At 38.0% G+C, this 17,819-nt stretch overlaps 1 protein-coding gene across 5 annotated transcripts; it reads left to right on the top strand.

The window, feature by feature from the left end:
* Nucleotides 1-196: 196 nt before the first annotated feature.
* DNAJC12 (DnaJ heat shock protein family (Hsp40) member C12) lies at nt 197-14,736 on the top strand. 5 transcript variants are annotated; one of them, XM_075025295.1, is made up of 7 exons: nt 197-502; nt 3,903-3,975; nt 4,536-4,631; nt 7,617-7,695; nt 10,043-10,182; nt 11,434-11,635; nt 13,511-14,728. In XM_075025295.1, exons 3-7 carry the CDS (start codon nt 4,554-4,556, stop codon nt 13,603-13,605), a joined length of 594 nt encoding a protein of 197 aa, XP_074881396.1. In that variant the 5' UTR covers nt 197-502; nt 3,903-3,975; nt 4,536-4,553; the 3' UTR covers nt 13,606-14,728. The 5 variants fall into 5 exon arrangements, with proteins under 5 accessions (XP_074881396.1, XP_074881399.1, XP_074881397.1 ...); XM_075025298.1 differs by lacking the exon at nt 3,903-3,975 and having other exon boundaries at nt 197-381; XM_075025296.1 differs by lacking the exon at nt 3,903-3,975.
* The last annotated feature ends 3,083 nt before the right edge of the window (nt 14,737-17,819 follow it).

Here is a 17,819-nt window from a genome sequence, read left to right as displayed (position 1 = left end):
GGGCCCGGCCCGGGCCCGGCCCGGCTGCCGCCGCGGCCTCTTCCCCGTTGCGGTGTGCGGTTCGCAGAAGGGACGGTTGCCGCCTGCCGCGGAGGGGTGCCCGCCCCCGGCGGGAAGGGGGAACCTCGTCCCTGTGGTGCTTGTTCGTGTCCCGTCCCCCCCCCCCGCCCCGAGGGCTCACCCCGCAGCGCGCTCCTCCGCCGGGACGCACCTGGCAAATGGCGGCTCCGTCGTGGCTTCGCGGGTCTCGGTATTCCTCCCATCACAAGGCTTCTTTGAGAAACCCCCGGGCCTCGCCGTAACGGCGTGCAGGGTATCAGACAGCGAACGCACCTTCCCGAGGAACAAGCGGTGTTTCCTGGCACGGGCTCCACGTTCCAGGTGAAACCCGCCGGGGAAAGCTCGAGTGGGTCTCCCGGGGAGCTCGTTTGCCAGTCAGGTAGCGTTACCGAGAGGTTCGTAGCGGCTCCTCGTTCCCTGTAACCACAGAACAGAGCTGAGGGTAAGAAGAGAACTATTCACAGGGTGACAGTTTCTGCGGGGGCGGTCGGCGTGCCCGCTGATGGCCTGGGAAAGGTTTTGCACCTGCAGGTTCAGCTTTTGGTAGGGATGCTTGAATGTGTTACCGTGGTCCTTCAACTCCTGGGCTACAGGAAGGGTTTTGGGGGGTGTTCAGCACCCGGCTGTTTTGAGAACCGAGCCTGCACAGTGTATGAGGGACCTGATGGGACACTGCAAGAATTGGGATTTGCTCTAGTGACACTGACAAAGTATTTCTTTTTCATGTCACTGTTCTCTGGTGGGATATGCACAGCTAGTAGCTCTGGTGACCTGTGGTTTTCCAGTGAGCTCTCCCGTAACTTGTGGAGACAACAATCCTTAGTGGCTGACCTTGATGCTGTGGACCATCACTCCGTAGTAAATACGGAGGTACCACACGTGGGCTTTCTTAGATGTAGTGTGTCTTTCTACCTGGTAGTCTTGTCTCCATAGAACTCAGCCACTTTCCCAGGATTTCTACCAACACAGAATTTCAGTCTAAACTTCATGAATATAAATTTAGATATTGTTTTGTTTAATGTTAGTGTTTAACATCACAAACCATTTGCAGAATAGTTTTAGTGAATTTAATACAACTGAATGCCTAAGTTTAGTGGCAAGACCAAGATTAGACAGGTGGAATATCTCCCTTGCAGGCCTTGATAACAACAGCTTTTAAAAAACTTTGGGTTAAAATTGTTGATACATGGTTTTTGGCTCCAAAAGGGATTATTTTACAGATAACTGACTTTATACGTGGTATATGTATTGGGGGGGGGGGGGAGGTTCTGGTTCTTTCGGGTATTGACAACCCCCCAAAAGATGTACATAACATTTCTCACACTACCTGTTTCTCAAAACAAGCTATGAAGTAACCAGATGTGAATCAGAACATTTTTATTATTCTGTGCAAATTTGTATGCAAGCATTCTTTTTCTTTACTGAAGCTGAGGCAAGATTCAGGTTTCTTAAAAAGCACGCGCAAGATGCTTTTGTCAGCATATAAAGCAGAGGTGTGACTTTAATATTGTTTTGGTGCTTATTTATGTGAAGATTGCATTCTAAGGAAGAAAACGTGTAAGTGGTACAGGTGTATGATCTAAAGCTTTCTGCAAAGGTATTGGTGGGAAAATGATTCAAGGATCCTTAAGCTGACTCTAATATTGTAAGCATTTATACATGTTAGTGATGCTGTTGCAGTAGTTACCCCTAAACTGGGAAGTCAGTTTGGTAGTTCTTAGGCCCTCTTCTATTTCTGCAACTCCAAGTGTGTGTGGGGACAAGGATGGAGCATGAAATGCAAAACTCAGTTATATTGTGCCTTGAACTTGGAAATGCATACTCTGCCCTCAGGAAGCAAAACAACTGAAGTCAGTTGAGAAGAACTGGTACTAGAAGGTTGCATGTATTCTATGGGAATAAATTCAAATAGCACTTTCCAGATCTTGTTGTTTTATTTAAATGACCATTTATGACTTTTACAAGTTGATGGTAAAATTCCTATTGTACTGAACCAGAACTTAGTTTCACTCTTTGCTCTAAACAAGCAAAATTATTGATAATGTGTTAGGAATGAATAGAAACGTGTTGTTCATGGTTGGGTACAGAGAACAAATAGATTTCCTCACTTTCAGTACTGTTTGTACATTCTGAGCAACACTAACCAAAATGTGTAGACACATAAGCTGGGCCATCTCCTGTGCTGTGATTCTCTTTCAAATAAAGTTTGTCCTGAAAGCATTCTTTACATTTTTTTCTGCGTATTATATGCAGTTTCTCTTGCTCTCCTTTTTTTGATGATGCTTTGCTCTGTGAGTTGTCCCACTGAAGTCAGTACGAGCAATAAAAGACCAAGTTATTATTCAGTATCAGTATGTTGTGTCCTCCACACGAAAACCTTCAGACTGTGCTATGGGACCCTTTGCACCCCAAGCACTGGAAATCTCGCAGTGGTGAGGGGGGCACAAGTACGGTTGCTGCTGCAGTTTGGATCAAATCCCTTGTTATTTGGTCTGAACAGACAAGAGTGTAGATGGGACCAAGGCTTCAGTGAGCAAATTCCCTGTGAACAAGCAGCTTGCAAGTCTCAGAGTTTTGTCGTCTGAATCTAGCTCTTGGACCTGCAGCTCACCCTGCACCACAGCAATAGCCACTGAAAGCTGGAGGGGAAAAAGGGTTAAAGAGCCTTCCCTTTCACCTTACGCAAATATGCAAGGAATACTTGGACAAGAATGGTATGTCAGGAGTGCTGTTGGGAAGAGGGACAGCTGTTTGTTTTTCATCCTCCCCCAAAGTACAATCTATTTAAATATTTACATGATCTCTTGCTAAAAGGCTTTCTTTTCTTTCCTATACTTTTCTGGTTTATTATTAAGTTATGAATGGGGGAGAGGGAGAGATTTGTAATTGCTAATTCTTTGACTTTATTGAAAAATGGTATCATTTTATTTACCCAGAGAAATATGGTAGTAGTGTTTTCTAACAAATTTAAATGGTTTCACTGAGGCCTGTGCTTTGCTGTTTAATATTATTACTTCTTCTTTTCATGTACTTTACATATTTTATAATCTTAATAGGCTATCTGAACATACAGTAAAAATAGGAAATTTCAGACAATACAACCTTGAAGAGAAAGTAGTGGAAGACTAATATTTTATGTAGATAATTTCGGAACATTAATAATATAGATAATAAAATAAAGCACTTGTAAATGCAGAAATTATGTATTCAGTATTTTATAAACAGTTCTGAATGGCCACTAGGTCCTTCACTGATAAGCACACACCTGTTCCAGCCTTGGTCACACCCTGTGTATCTGTTCTGTGTAGACTCTCCTACTAGGTCACCGCATCTAAAATTGTGTAACTATTCAAGGTGTCTATTTGTAAGTGTTAGTTTAAAGAATTAGCAATATTTAATGACATGAAACATCTTGGATTACAAAGCTCTTGCAGGGAGAGAAGTGAAAATAGAGCTCCTTAAGCTCCAGAGGAAAGACTTCAGCAAGTGGTTAGTATTACACCTAGGAAGTAATCTTTTTAAAAGAATAGATCATAGGAGACACTACAGTTAAACATGTCTGTAGTCTTTGTTGGACTGAGGCCTTGATCATTAATCACAGTTCAAAATTAAAGGTATTTCACTTCAATGTAAAATGAGTTTTACAAAGAACGTGGTTTGCACACAATACAGACCTTCAAGACACAATCTGAAAGTAATTTAGCATGAGAAAGAGTCTGTATTTAATTAGATAGTAGACAGTAAGTATTTCATGTTGTCTTTTCATAGTCTTAATTTTGTCAGACATGCAACTGATGTACAAGAGCTGTTTGTTTTTGAAGAGTGGTACATCTGTATACTAGGTAGCCTTCAAAGAGTGAAGATTCACCCATTTCTGTTGAAGTGACTGGCAGACCTCTGAGAGGCTTTGGCAAGGTCAGTACTTCATTCTCAAAAGTTCGTAGCCTTGTAATCATTATTTTGGAAGTAATCTTTACTCTCTTCTATGATTACCCATATAAACCCCTTGTCAAAGACTGTGGCAAAAGTTGCAATTAAAAATTAAGCAGAAAATATATTTTAGTATACGTAGGCTCAGGTGCAGGAAAGCCTTTAAGTATGTGTCTGATTTTAAGTGGCTATACACGTGATGGCATGATCTAAATCTCAAATACAGCTAGATTTAGTTAGTATCCGCAACTCTCTTTGGTCTGGACGGGACCCACCGTTCACTGTTGAAGTGACTGTGGCAACTACAAATCCCAGGGAGCATTGCCATTAGCAGGTTTGTGCAACCGGATTGGCATCCTGCAGGGACCAATGGCAGGCAGAGAATTCAAGAAAACCCATGTGTGTCAGCTGCCAGTATTAAAAAGCACTGGAGAGAGCTGTAGACCTGAGTGGAAATTGCCTGTTTCCCTGGGCTACTTTTAAACCCTTGTGTGAGCTTTGTATTGATATTATATTTTACATCTCTGTGCCTGGGCTTGAAAAAGACGGCTGGACTCGTCTAGATGGATGCAATTCTGAACTGCAGACTGGATGACTTGGAAGATTACTACAACTTGCTAGGATGCGACGAACTATCTACGGTAAGAGCCTTCCCCACCTCCCCTCCAGGTTAATAACATTGTCCGTCTTTAGGGGGGGATCTGAAGTTGTTTATCTCTACAGGCAGGACTATTTGAAATGCATTGTGAACCTTCTTTCTTGCCACTTTTATCTTTTAGTATCTTCCTTCGTAAAGCTCTAGTTTCTGACCTATATGCTGATGTTAAGATCCTAGAATAAGGCTTATATTAAAAGTGTCTTATACAACAGGATTGTATTATAGATACAGCTGAAACAATGGTTTATTCATTAATTTAGTTCAACATGTGATATGGTTGTGAATTATGAGCCAACTGCATAATTTGACAACATACAAATAATATTTTGGAATATATTTTCGGTTTTGAAAGATGAAAAAAGCTATTTATATGCAACTAATAAAATTAATTTTCATAGCTGTAGGTCCCTGATAATGCTATTGAGTTTCTCAAGTTTTACATGTATTTTTTAAATGTTTTAAAAACTGTATTCATTGGTTGGGAGGAAAAACAAAAATAATATCTCTTTTTCATTCATCATATTAATGATTTTTAAATGCTAATTTTTATGACATTCAAATACTAGTTTTACCAATTTTTTTTGGTAGCAGATATATACTTTATAATGAAATCTAGCTAAGCAATTGTTGAATGATTTGTAGCTAAAACAAGTGTTCTTCCTCCTAAAGGTGTCCATATAACATTTTTTGTATAGTCTGAGTTAGTCTTATGCTAATATTTTTTAATCTAGTTATTATATCAACTGGAATTGTGTTTCAATTTTGGAAAAGGAGTTTTGATTACTCTGCTGTAATGAAGGATGTATTCAGTGTGGATAAAAGCTGTATTTTTCTCAGTAAATTTAATCAGACGCTCTCATCTGTCCTAGTGGTCAAATGCTGGGAAAACACCTCTGTCTTTTCTGTCACTGAAAGCATACTAGTAAGCATCTTCGATCTGTTACAGAAGGCAATTCAAAGCTTTTCCTGAGATAACTCCCAAGAAATCATCCCAGCAGAGGGCGGTGTGAAAGTTTCTATGTAGGCTTGTTTCCTAGATGCTATTTCTCATTTTCTACCTCACACTAATTCCTTAAGGGCTTAGCAATTAATGAATAGTTGGGTTGTTTTTGACATGGGAGTAGGAACTGAGATCACAGGTTGACTGAGTACCACTATTGCCTTCTGTCAGGATGGTGCACACTACTTCTAACATTTAACAGAAATTTGAAGCATTACGGGTGTTTTGCAATCACATTACTCTGTATATGCAGTCAAGTATTTGTAGCAGCAGAGGCTTCTTTAGGCATATACAGCACATTCCCAGCTGCAGTACTTTCACCCAAGCTGTTGAATATGCTGGTCTTTATCTGACCTGGTTACATTTAACCACAAATAGTCTCAATTTCTACAGATTTTCTCTGTATTCAAGTAAACACCCATGTTCATTCTTGTCTTATTGTGGAATTGAGCCCATGGACACGTAGTTCATCTTCAGACTTGAGAGGAAGAGGGAGATTTAATCTACACCCTTCTTCCAAGAACAGTTTTATTCATATGTAGTGTGTATTGCATACCTTTCTTGGTAAAACATCTCACTGAATATTTTACATAAATTTCATATGTTTTGTATAAACTTCCTATAAACTTTTCCTTTTACTGATTTTTTTTTTTATTTTTCTTTTAAACTGAAGACTTCCAGGCTACCCCTCTGCTACTGTACATATTTTAACTTTAAAGTTCCCCTTTATATAAATACATTTTAAATGTGGTAGCTAGCTATATAGTAACGAGTTTCAACAAGTTCTCTGTACAATGTATATATTTTTAAATGTCTTACTGACTGGAGATATACCACCTTATATCTGTCCCTCTGGAAGAACTTACTGAGAGGAGCGAAAAGTGTAGAATTCTTAAAATACCATTGTAGACCACATTTTTCCCAGCATGTGACAACAAAATTTGGCCAGCTAGTTGAGTGAACTGTAATTTTATTCTGAAGAAAAAATGTTATGAGCCTTAATTTTGAAATAAATAATTTAAATTGTGCATGGATATCAGGGTTTGAAGGATGGGGAATTTATATAAACAGCCTTTCTAACATGGGAAAGTATAGTAGCTAATTGATATCTTAGGGCAAAATGTTGTAAAAGCTTAAGCTGTACTGGAATGATATAAAGAAGTTTTGGCTTCTGAATTATAATAAGAAGCAAGATACTTTGAAAAATCTGAAAATTAATCTAAGCTGATGCCTACTCCAGTGGTTTCCTGTATTTTGTTAACTGTTAATATCTTTATTTTTCCAGTGGTTGTAATACTTTATGGTACTATAAACTGTGTGGGAACTTGTAATTAACTAATAAACTAATACATGCCAATATTCTAATATTGATTATAAATTTATTCTATTCCAAGCCAACCTTTTTGCATAGAAAATTAGCTTGACAGGAAGAATGTGAACTGCTAGTTATCTAGCTTTGGGGCATCCAAGATGGAAGTCATGTGGCACTGGCTAAATTTCCTATGAAGAGGATATGGAGAAAGCCACCCAGTCCCACAAATTGATCGTCAGCAATGCAGAAGGTCTTTGCTTCCTGCAATGAAGAGAGACTTCCTTAAATGTTAGAGTTGATTAAACGAAGTGAAGAGCAACTGAAGTGATGCATTTTGCCTGTGTGGTCAAATGTGAGGAAAGGGTTTTGCATGCATTATCTTTACACATCTTTCTAAAGCCAGCGTGCCATACTGGATGACTGAACTTCACAAAAACAAGAGTAAGGATGAGTGTATGGAAAATGAAATTAAATAAGCAGTGTTACTGACAGATGGTTGTTGTTACCTATTTTGCTTGCACTAAAGCTTGTAAAAATGAATAGGAAAAAATCTTTCAGCATTCTTCGTTGTTCCTCCCAACTCCTTTCAAAGCTAATTTGAAGATTGTTTCTGTGTGTATATATTTACTCACTTAAAATCTTGCTATTATGTTTAGGTTGAACAAATTCTTGCAGAATTTAAGATTAAAGCCCTTGAATGTCATCCTGACAAACATCCTGGAAACCCCAAAGCAGGTATGTATTCTTCTCTGTTTAAAAACAATCTATTTTTTTCTTATATTAACATGACTAAGATATTAAATTCAGCCTTAAAACTTTATTAAATATTCTTTTTCCCCAAATATATTTTAATTGTCATGTGTATTGAGCATACTGTCTTTAAATAGCAAGCTTTAATATTTTTTCTAACACTTGCACACTCCTAGGAAGACACTTTTTGGATTTTTTTTTTTTTTTTCCCCCAGGACTTTCAATTTTTTTCTTCTTTCTGTGGTAGAACATCTTTTAATACAGAAATTATTTATGGAGTGTATCCCTTTCTAGACCTATGAAGTTGGCTTGCTTCCATGCTCAGAGGCATTCAAGTGCCATACTTGCGTCAACTAGTTAATTTGCTTCCACGAACAAGCCCATCAGGAACATATTAAATGTACTTTAGTTTCTTTTAATGTAATTTAATGACTGGAAATAAAAAGAAGCCAACACCACATGAGTAGCCATCTGTTTCCAGAACAGCAGCTAACATTTGTGTTTATGAAAGTGTGCAGTTCATTATACCTGTGATGGCTAAGCAGCACCTGAGTTATTTGGAGACAATCTTACCCACTGATCACCACAATATAGCTGTAATCAGTGCTCACCAATGTCTGAATAGTTTATATTCTTGTAATAAAGGTTGTTCTGATCATAAGTATGGTGCCCACCAAAAATTTGTTGTGGAATAATTAAACAGGCTTCTCATTTTGATTAATGCACAAAACTTTTCCTTTGGATTCTTCCTATGGGTTTATGCTTCTGTTGTTCAGTTTATAGTTAAACTGAACACCACAGCCCACCTACTTGTGTGAGTTTGACCTCATCCACACCCTCCTCTGAGATAGCAGAGCTGGGAATATAGCCAATGTTAAATGAGACTCCTGCTCCACTGCCTCCAGCAGAGCTCTCAGCAGGGCTTGGCTTTCCTTATTGATGTGCCATCCTAGCCTAGAATCAGAGAGCTGATGGGGGGGGGGGGTGTTGGAGGGTGGCGTTAAAGGGCAAAATAGGTAGCATTTCCCTGACAAGGAACCCCCCGAGATTTGGTGTTTGAGAGACAATCTACCACCTATTCACAATAACCTGATCACTAATATTTAGTTTATTTTAAATGATAGCACAAGTACCAATGAAACCAATGGAATCACCTTTGCAGAAAATTCTGGCTATGGCAGCAGGGAAATGAGACTATTCCAGTACATGGTCCTGTTCTGCCTGCACCACCTGGCAGTGCTGCCCTGTCCCCCATTCATTGAAACTAACTCAAAAAGGGAGGCCAAGTGCCAGATGTTGGAGCAGCGTTGTCATGAAGTAGTATTTTATTCTCCATTTACCTGAACATGCTGTATTTATGTTATATACCTTTTTACAGTACTAGTGAAAGTTTACTTCGTATTTTTTATTTCATCAGCTTAAAGCTCAGTAACGAGTAATTAAAGTAGACCTTTTATTTGTTGAAAACTAGAAACACTAGAAAAAGGAAATTTAATAGAACTGCCCCCTCAACCTGTTGTCTGTTCTTTGATTTATAGTTATCAATTTTGATTAGTGTTTGGGCTTAGTGTATGTCAAAAGAAATCTCTGATTTGTAAAGTGGAATAAATGAATAATAATGATGATAGATCACTGTAACATAGGTGACTCATAGATAAAATCTAAATCTTTATAACCCTTCTACAAATAGTAACATGCAGCTGCAACCTTAGTAACCATTTAATGAAAAATCACCCTGTAGTGACAAATAAGAGTTCTCATTCATGCAGTCCAGTATTCAAGACAACATTTTAGCCCATGTAGAAAACATACCTAATATAAAGCCCAAGTTACTTAATTTGAACAATATTTAGATTCCTCTTCTTGCCTGTCAATTTTTGCTTGCCCGCCCCCCCCCCCCCCCCCATGTTTTCCTGGTGTTGTGCTTTGCTATGACTTCCTTGCTGCTGTGGATGTATGTTCCTTCTAAGCGTTATTACTCTAGTTCAGTTTCCCTTTTTAAGGTTGTCTGCAGGGGGCGACTTGTGCTTGCTGTACTCTGTAGGTTTCTCTGAACTTAAATTCAGAAGATTTTGAACCTGGTAGACGAATCAGCATTTTAGTCCTCATTTGAAAAGGGTATCAGTTGTCCACCAAAGGTGCTATGATCCTAAAGCTGGCTAAAACTGTGCAAAGCTGTAAGCAGAACAACCACATACCCTTGTCACTTAGTCCTCCTTCTGTCTCCTCCGCTGTTTGCTCTAAACCATTGTTGGCAGCTCCCCTTTCACATCTGAACTAATTTCTCTGAAAACAAATATTGGCTTTAGTATCTTTTTGGTTTGTGTTCTAGTGGAGAATTTCCAGAAGCTGCAGCAAGCAAAGGAGATTCTTACTAATGAAGAGAGTCGAGCACGTTATGATTACTGGCGACGAAGCAAAATTACCATTCCATTCCAGCAATGGGAAGCCCTGAGCAATTCTGTGAAAACGGTTGGTGTTGTCTAAGTTTGGGCCTTCAGGAGGAGGGGGAGGTAGGGCTGGTCCAGAGAAAATGTTGCAGTGAGTGAGGGGATGATTTACAACACTTCTGCTGCAGTGGTGGGTTTTGGGGATGGGAGTAGTGCAGAGTGATTCCTGTACTAAGGATGTTAAGGAAATGCAGGAAAAATCAGAGTGCCACAGAAGACCATTCACAGAAGGCTTGTAGGCTAGTGGTTTTAGAGTGAATTTATCAAGTTACTGCTTTTATGTGTATTATATGAAGTTTAAGTAACTTAAGGGCTGTTTTCAAATGCTTCAGCACACTTTGATTTTGTAGGAACCTTTTATTTATTTTCAAACCTAGATTAAAGCTAGGACCTTTGTATAATATATTCTCCTTTTGGTATATTGCTTATCAGATAGGTTTTCTTGCTATCTGATTAAATAAAGAGCTCATTGAAAAATCTAGAAGATAAGTTCCTTGAAACCCTGGGCTTCACACAGGTCTTTGGAGGAGCCCTGCTAAGCTAGTGGGGTGATTTGTGACAGACACAGATGTTCTAAGGGTTGTTTTCCCTCCTACTTTTGCTAGTGAGATAATCTGGTATGATGTTCCTAATAGATCCTAATTCCATAATGTTTGATTTTTTTTTTTTTTTCCCCTGCAGCATTAGGGTGAATGATAGTTACAAGTCTACATTGTCATATTTTAAGGCAGGTGAATAAATGTTTCCCTTGCCCGTTCTGCCCACCTCAATTCTGCTTATGAGGGAAGTTTGAGCCTCTTAAACTAAAGCATTATGCCTGAGCTTCAATGTTTGCTGGAAGTATCCCATCAAGCTTAGTTCCATTCCAGACAGAAGTCATTCCACAGACTTTAATAGTAAATGTTTCCAAATTGTCTTGCTTTCAAAGGGCACCTTGAAGTCAAAGACAGCTTTGAAAATGGAAATTTTCTAAGTCATTGAAGTCCTCTTAAAAAAGTCATGACAGAAGAAACTGGATAAAAGACCCTTAGAATTATTTGATGCACTTGTACATTTTGTTCTTCATCCCCACCTGACATAAACTATCCTCTCAAATGCTATTTGCAATATGTAACTGTGCTTTCCCCTATCCTATTGACCTGCAAGCTTCTCTCTAATATGTGCTTTGTTTAACCGTTTATTACAGCGATATAAGAAAGAAAAGAGAAGTTCATTAAAAATCTTCTAAAGCATAGGAATTAGTTCTTTATTTGTAATTTTTGCATTTCTTTAGTCAATGCACTGGGCTGTCCAAAGTAAGAAGGACCAAATGCTGGAAGCTCCTGACTTGAATAATAGCAATAGTATAACTAATGAGATTTGGACCCAACAGACTGAAAACAATGAAAATGGATTGTCAGATGGGAACAGGGAGCAAGGAGATGTTGCAATTCCTGATGTGAAACCGCAGTCTTCAAAGAATCCAGACTCCCCCAGTAAGTAAAACCAGCAGTTACATAAAATTCCAGTATCCAGGGATTGGCCTGAAATGGATGCTTTTAGTCATGAGAAATTCTCCTCCAGAATAATATGTTTAAGTGGTAGCTTTTTTAATGTGGTTTTGGGTTGGGGTGTTGTTTTTTGTTTTATGTTGTTTATCATTTATTTAATTTTGAAGCTTTCAGACCTTTCTTCCTCCCTACCCCATGTTTGCTTGCCTGTTTGCTAGTAAAACCAAAAACTGGAGAAGAAAAAAAATTCTCATTAAGCCAAAATGGAAAGTTCAGTTTTGCTGCTATACCAAAATGAAGGAAAAAAAAAAAAGTGCAAAGAAAAAAAAAGTGCAATTCTTTTCAGTGATATTTTAAAAATAACTTTTAAAACTGTTAAATAAAATATTTAGGTATTATATTCTTTTTTTTTTTTTTTTAATCTAGCATTCAGTACTTCTGTAGAGTTTGCATCTGATGAGTTAATGAGGACTAAAAATTGAGACTTGAAGGCTTCTTTTGTATTTGAACCGTTTTTTTAAAAAATAGTGCATGCACCAGAATAAATGTGTATTTCAAAAGCTGTCATCTGGCCATTTAGTATTTCCTGTCTGTTGTCTAGGTTAGTATGCCTGAATCAAAGTTTACTTACCACAACGGCCACCCTCTGTTCCGCTTGATCCTTCAGGAGTTTCATAATCTTAGGCTTATGTTATCAGAGAACTATTATTAAATAAAGTCCTGTAATTTCTCTCCAGCTTGATCAAACAGGAAATTAAGTTGAACTGTGAGGGTAGCAAAACCTAATTTAATCCCAAACATTTGTGCAATGAAGAAAATGGATAAGAAAATTTTACAAATGTATGTGAGGCAAACTGAAAATTTTATATTTAAAAAATATGCTCTATAACATACTATTTGCTATTTTTTGGTAATTAAATCATCACTGTATCCTTTTGTAGAACAGTAAAATTTCAAAGTAAAGAAAACATCATCTCGTTCCTTGTAATGGTGAGCATTCTTTGCAGGCATCTTCTTTCTCATAATTTTTTGAAGCTTTAGTTTAATTTCCATAGATTTGAATGGGAAAAATATGAAACCCATCAAATGCCTAGTTAATTTATTCAGTGGGCATATATTTATATTAATAAATGTTAATATTAGAATATGTTTATTTGACAGGACCTATATGTGCTTCAGTGTTCATACTTGATGTTAGGATGTTGATAATGCTTTTGTTTTGGTCCAGGAAAATGTATTATATTGGATTCCACTTTTAAACTGGGATATTTTTCATTCCTGTCTGCTGGTCTGTAAGAATTAGGGACTATGACTCCACGTAGCTATTTCAGCCTGAATAAGAGGTTTTAACACTAAGTCTGGTAATAGGTTTCAGCTTCCTTATATAGGAAGATCACATTTTAGTATTAACAGCCCACAGATCATAAAAACATAGTGCAGGGTCTAAAAAACTCCTTCACTCTCTTGTATATGGAAAGGGCCATCTGTACCTTCCCTCCACACTGCTGCCTTTCACGTACTTGGAGATTTATCATGTCACCCTCTATCTCTTCTTCTTTTGATTAAGCAAATGCAATTTGCTCAGTTTTTCTTTTAAGTCCTCTTTTCTGGACTGCCATCATTCTTGCTGTTCTCCTTTGGACTCTTCCCAGCTGATATATATCTTGAAGTTTGGTGTTTGCTTGAGTTCTTGTTCAAACGGTGCTAATAATATAGAGATTGTCCCTGCTAGTCAAGAGCACTGGAAGTGACCAATTTTTTACTTACTTTTTTGGGAGAAGATTATCAAGTATTATTTCAGACAACTTAGTTTTATACATGTTTATAATAATATACTTGCCTTTCTCTTTTTTTCCTCAGGATTTTCAGAGGCAAATTACTGGCACTTGCGTTTCCGGTGGTCAGGGGATGCTCCATCAGAGCTTCTGAGGAAATTCAGAAACTATGAGATCTAAAATGCAAAATACACAAGAGCGTGAGATCATCTGTTCAACAATTCAGTATTTTTTTTGTCAGCAGTTATAAGTTATTTGTATTTTGTATTTGTTCATTGTGATGTGAACGTTGTTCGACTAAATGTCTTAATACTGATTTGTTAACACACATGCTATGAGCATTATAGATGGAGGTCTTTGTTTAATAAGCAAATTTTAATAAGTAAAGCAGTTTTCAGTATTAACATAAAGTGATTTTAGTGATTTTGTGAGGTTATCTAACATCTTATATATTGTTTCTTGTATTCTTAAGTATTGTGTAGTGAATAATATTTCTCTCAATACCATGATGTTATATAGAATGTACTTTCAGTAGAACCAAAAGTCAATGTTAGACTCCAGCATATCATCCTGTTCAGTGATGATCTTCCAAAAGCTATATAACAATGAACTTTAAACAAAACTGTGCTTATTTCTAAACTCTGTACTCTGGTTCACTTCTCCCTTGTATTGTACTTACTGTAGTGATTTATAATGCACGCATGCACAATACTATTACAAACTTAACTTGTTGGAGAATAGTGATCTTACAATATAGATGAAATAAGAACCTTCTTATTATCCAAGAAGGTCACCGTGATAGATCAAGCACCCTTAAAAATAATTTGCTTTCTATCTTAACAAGTATACTTTTTGCACCAGCTATTTATTTTGGAAGTTCCAGAACTTCACTTTTCCAGTAGCAACCTTCTTCTTCTTAGGATTTACTGGTGGACAACTGATATCCCTTGTATGTGTGCCAGCATTGTCCTGTGGCTTAACAGTAATTTCCCTCCCTGCTCTGGCCTGGTACATGGGGTCTTATCAGGGTTTTGTATGGTGAGGAATAAAGAAACAGGCCAGTCAGCCTTAACGTGTACAAAATCTCACATGAAAGGTTTTTGATATTTTGGGCAACTTTTCAAATTCTACACTGAATTTATTTATCTCATATTTGCTTTCTTCTTTGTAAACCTGGCGAATATGTCAGGTATTGACATTGTGTTTTTGTGCAGGCAAGTAGTTCTGTCAGCGACAAATAAAACTGCATATGTACAAAAAGGGGTTGTTTTCATTTTTTAAATTGAAATCCTCTACCCACCACAGAGATCCCTTTTAAATTTCTTGTTATTTGTCCCCTCAGTGGGTAAAAGCTTAAGGGAGTCCAGTTATGAATCTTGGGCATCTCCATGGAAAGTCTAATCTGAAAACTAGAGTCTTCGCCCAACATGGAAACAATATTACGATGTCGGTCTCGACATGTTTGGCTCTTCCATGCAAAGGTATGATGTGCTGACTGACCTACTGTGCTTCTCCTGTTGGTGCCTATTCGCTATAAGTTGTAACACAGGTGCCTGCCAATGGAACCCTGATAATATGTATATCTTATTAACCTCATTGGTATATTTATTCTGGTGCCAGTTTTCATTACAGAGGCTGATACCAGTGTTAATGCTGGTTGTGTTTGTACCAGTTTATAAAAGCTCAAAGTACTGGTCTTCTGCTGATACAGCTACATTGATCCAGATTTGATGGCATCAGTAGCAATAGCTATTTTTACAGCACATCATCCTGCTTATCCAATTTTTTTTTTTTTTATTTCTACATGCTTTTCCCTTGCATATCTTGCAGCTGAAAACATTGTAGAGATGAGATTAATAATTCTCTGTAATATCTGCTAAATGTAATTACAAACTTTCTTCTAGTGCATATACTGCTTTCCTTTATATAAAGGTATTTGCTCAAGAAAGACTTTCAATCCACTTTGTAGGGAGGGACTGTAAAGAATGTCAAAGAGTAGTAACAGAAGAAACTCTAGTTCATGTGAAGGATACAAAGTAATAGGGTACAATTTTTCTCTCTTTAACAAAAAGATGGAAATGCAACCAGCTGGAGTACTTTTGAATGAGATGGCAGCTCAGATTCTCTTCTCCCCATTTCACTTGATGATGTCATTATTAGCCAATTGTTACGTGGTTTGTTTTGGCAAAGCACCTTTGATATTTGTTCTGGATGAATAATTGCAGATATTTGGAAGACTCTTAGCTGATGGCAAAACTTGCATTTTGCAACATACCTGCTAGAGATCAGTACTGTATTTGTATTTGCCCTAGCGAAGGGGGCAGATTATTAACTGGTGCTCTAGTACACCGATACCAGCTTTTTTTTTTTTCTATTTATGTATACATTTAACTTGAAATGGTCCAATTTTCTGTATTTCTCAAATAGAATTGAATTAACCTATTCCTAGCAGAGCAAACCCAGAGGTACTGGAAAGCAAGAGGAAGCTGTGCAGCCTTTTTTGCTTGTGGGACAGTATTGGTGGGACCTGACCTGTTGGCCAGTAAGAACAGTTAACTGGAGTAAGTGGGCAGCCCCAGTTCTCCCTCATGTTAGAAAGGAAAGAAATAAGCACTTGACAGGTTACTCAGTGTTAGATCATTCAGGGCCCACCCCCAAGCATAAACTGCTTACCTTTTTAAAAAAATATATAGTATTCATAGAAGTTATTTTGCTAGTAGCATGAAAAGATCCAGCAAATGTCCCACATAACATTATCCACAATAATGTGGTGCCTTGGCCTCTGCACTGGTAAGCACATAACATATTTAATGTGCTTAAATATTAATAGGAGCAGGGTTTGTAATGTGGATCTCAAGCTCTGCAAAGATGTGATTAAGAGGCAACAGAGTCAGTTATACATGTTTTTTCAGTGGCCAAAAAAGAACTCACTTTTCTTTGCAAAGTGGAAACAGCTGCAAAAGGACAGTTGTGGGAGTGGGGAACAACAGCAACAAACCCAGATACTATATATTAGAATTAGGGTCTGCGAATCTCAAGCTGGGCGAGAGAGCAGGTCCCTGCAGGGTATGGTGAGGTCCCATTTTCTTCTTTAGCACTTCCTGTGAGTTGTTTAGGTAGGTAACAAAGGTCCTGAACCTTCTGGGTATCTGAGGGGTCTGACTTGGTGTGTGCTTCCACTACACAGCTATTGAGCGTTGCCATGCCTGAGTGCTTTGTTAGCTATAGCTCTAAGTGACTTTACTTAGCTTGGTATGAAAATAAACAGACCTGTGAAGTGAGCCTAGATCCTCTGCAGTCTAGTCAAAAGTACTGATTAAACTTGGCCATTACTGGACTTGTAAGGGCTGATGAGATTTCAGCTGGAAGTTATGAGATAGCAGATGGGGGTGCAGGTAGATGAGGTTGCTAATAAAATAGAGAGAATAGGACATGTGGCTTAATACTGTGTTTCTAGGTTTCTGAAATGGTATCAACCAGTTTTGTAATACTGGAACTTAAGCAACTATTTAGCCAGCTGTTTACAATAAAAGTGAACAGCTCTGGGGGTGGTGGTGGTGGTGTTGAATTATATAAAATGAATATATTTTTAATTACTGCTGTCATGTCTGTTCTTGTGCAAAGGCTGAATATATAAGATTGAGAATGTTCTAGTTCTTCACAAACTTTTTGTTTTGCCAGTATTTGCCAAGTTGTTTTGCCAACATTTCCCAAGTGGTAATGTAAGAGCTAAAGTTTTGATTATGAATACAGATAGTATATGACTTAAAATCTCAGGATGAGTAATGCTGAATGATAGGTAAGGCCGTTTCCTGAATGTTTGTTTCCCTCCTTGAATGGGGTGGAAAAAAAAAAAAGGCAGTTTATATGTTCTGCAATAGAAGCAAGTATCCTGATGATTAAAACAGATACTAGGTAGCTTTAATTTCCTGAGCATGAACATTGCTATCTTACACTTTCATATCCTGAAATGAGAGACAAGACTGCTGGGAAGGTAAGCAGTGAAGCTGTTGTAAAGCTGATAAAATTACACAGCAAAAGATAAAGCAACTAAGTTGTCAGCTTCTGTCCCTGTCAGATGGCATGATATTTATCAGTTAGTTTGTGCTGGGTATTTTTATTGCAGCCCAGCGTACATGCTCATCCTGCTGTTGTAAGCGTTGCCAAGCCCCTCCCTGATGGTAGCCACTGCATTATGTTTGTTCTTTCACCTTCACTATATTAGTCTCTTCTTCCTCCCATGTTAATGAAGATGAGACTCTTCATGTGCTTTGTTTGTCCTAGCTTTGAGAGGCTTGCGCCTGAGTCATTACAGTGGTGCACAATACAGACTGGGAACTTTTACATATTTTCGGTCTCTGATGGAGATCATAACCTGTCACAGGAGATGGATG

The sequence above is a fragment of the Buteo buteo genome, chromosome 4 (assembly GCF_964188355.1).
Source record: "Buteo buteo chromosome 4, bButBut1.hap1.1, whole genome shotgun sequence".
NCBI lineage: Eukaryota > Metazoa > Chordata > Aves > Accipitriformes > Accipitridae > Buteo > Buteo buteo.
This window is presented reverse-complemented; position numbering and strand designations above follow the sequence as displayed.

Coding starts and splice junctions, on each gene's coding strand:
- DNAJC12 (XM_075025300.1), top strand. CDS start 4,554: ATGGATGCAATTCTGAACTGCAGACTGGATGACTTGGAAGATTACTAC. Junction 4,632..7,616: donor GATGCGACGAACTATCTACG/GTAAGAGCCTTC, acceptor TATTATGTTTAG/GTTGAACAAATTCTTGCAGA. Junction 7,696..10,042: donor TCCTGGAAACCCCAAAGCAG/GTATGTATTCTT, acceptor TTTGTGTTCTAG/TGGAGAATTTCCAGAAGCTG.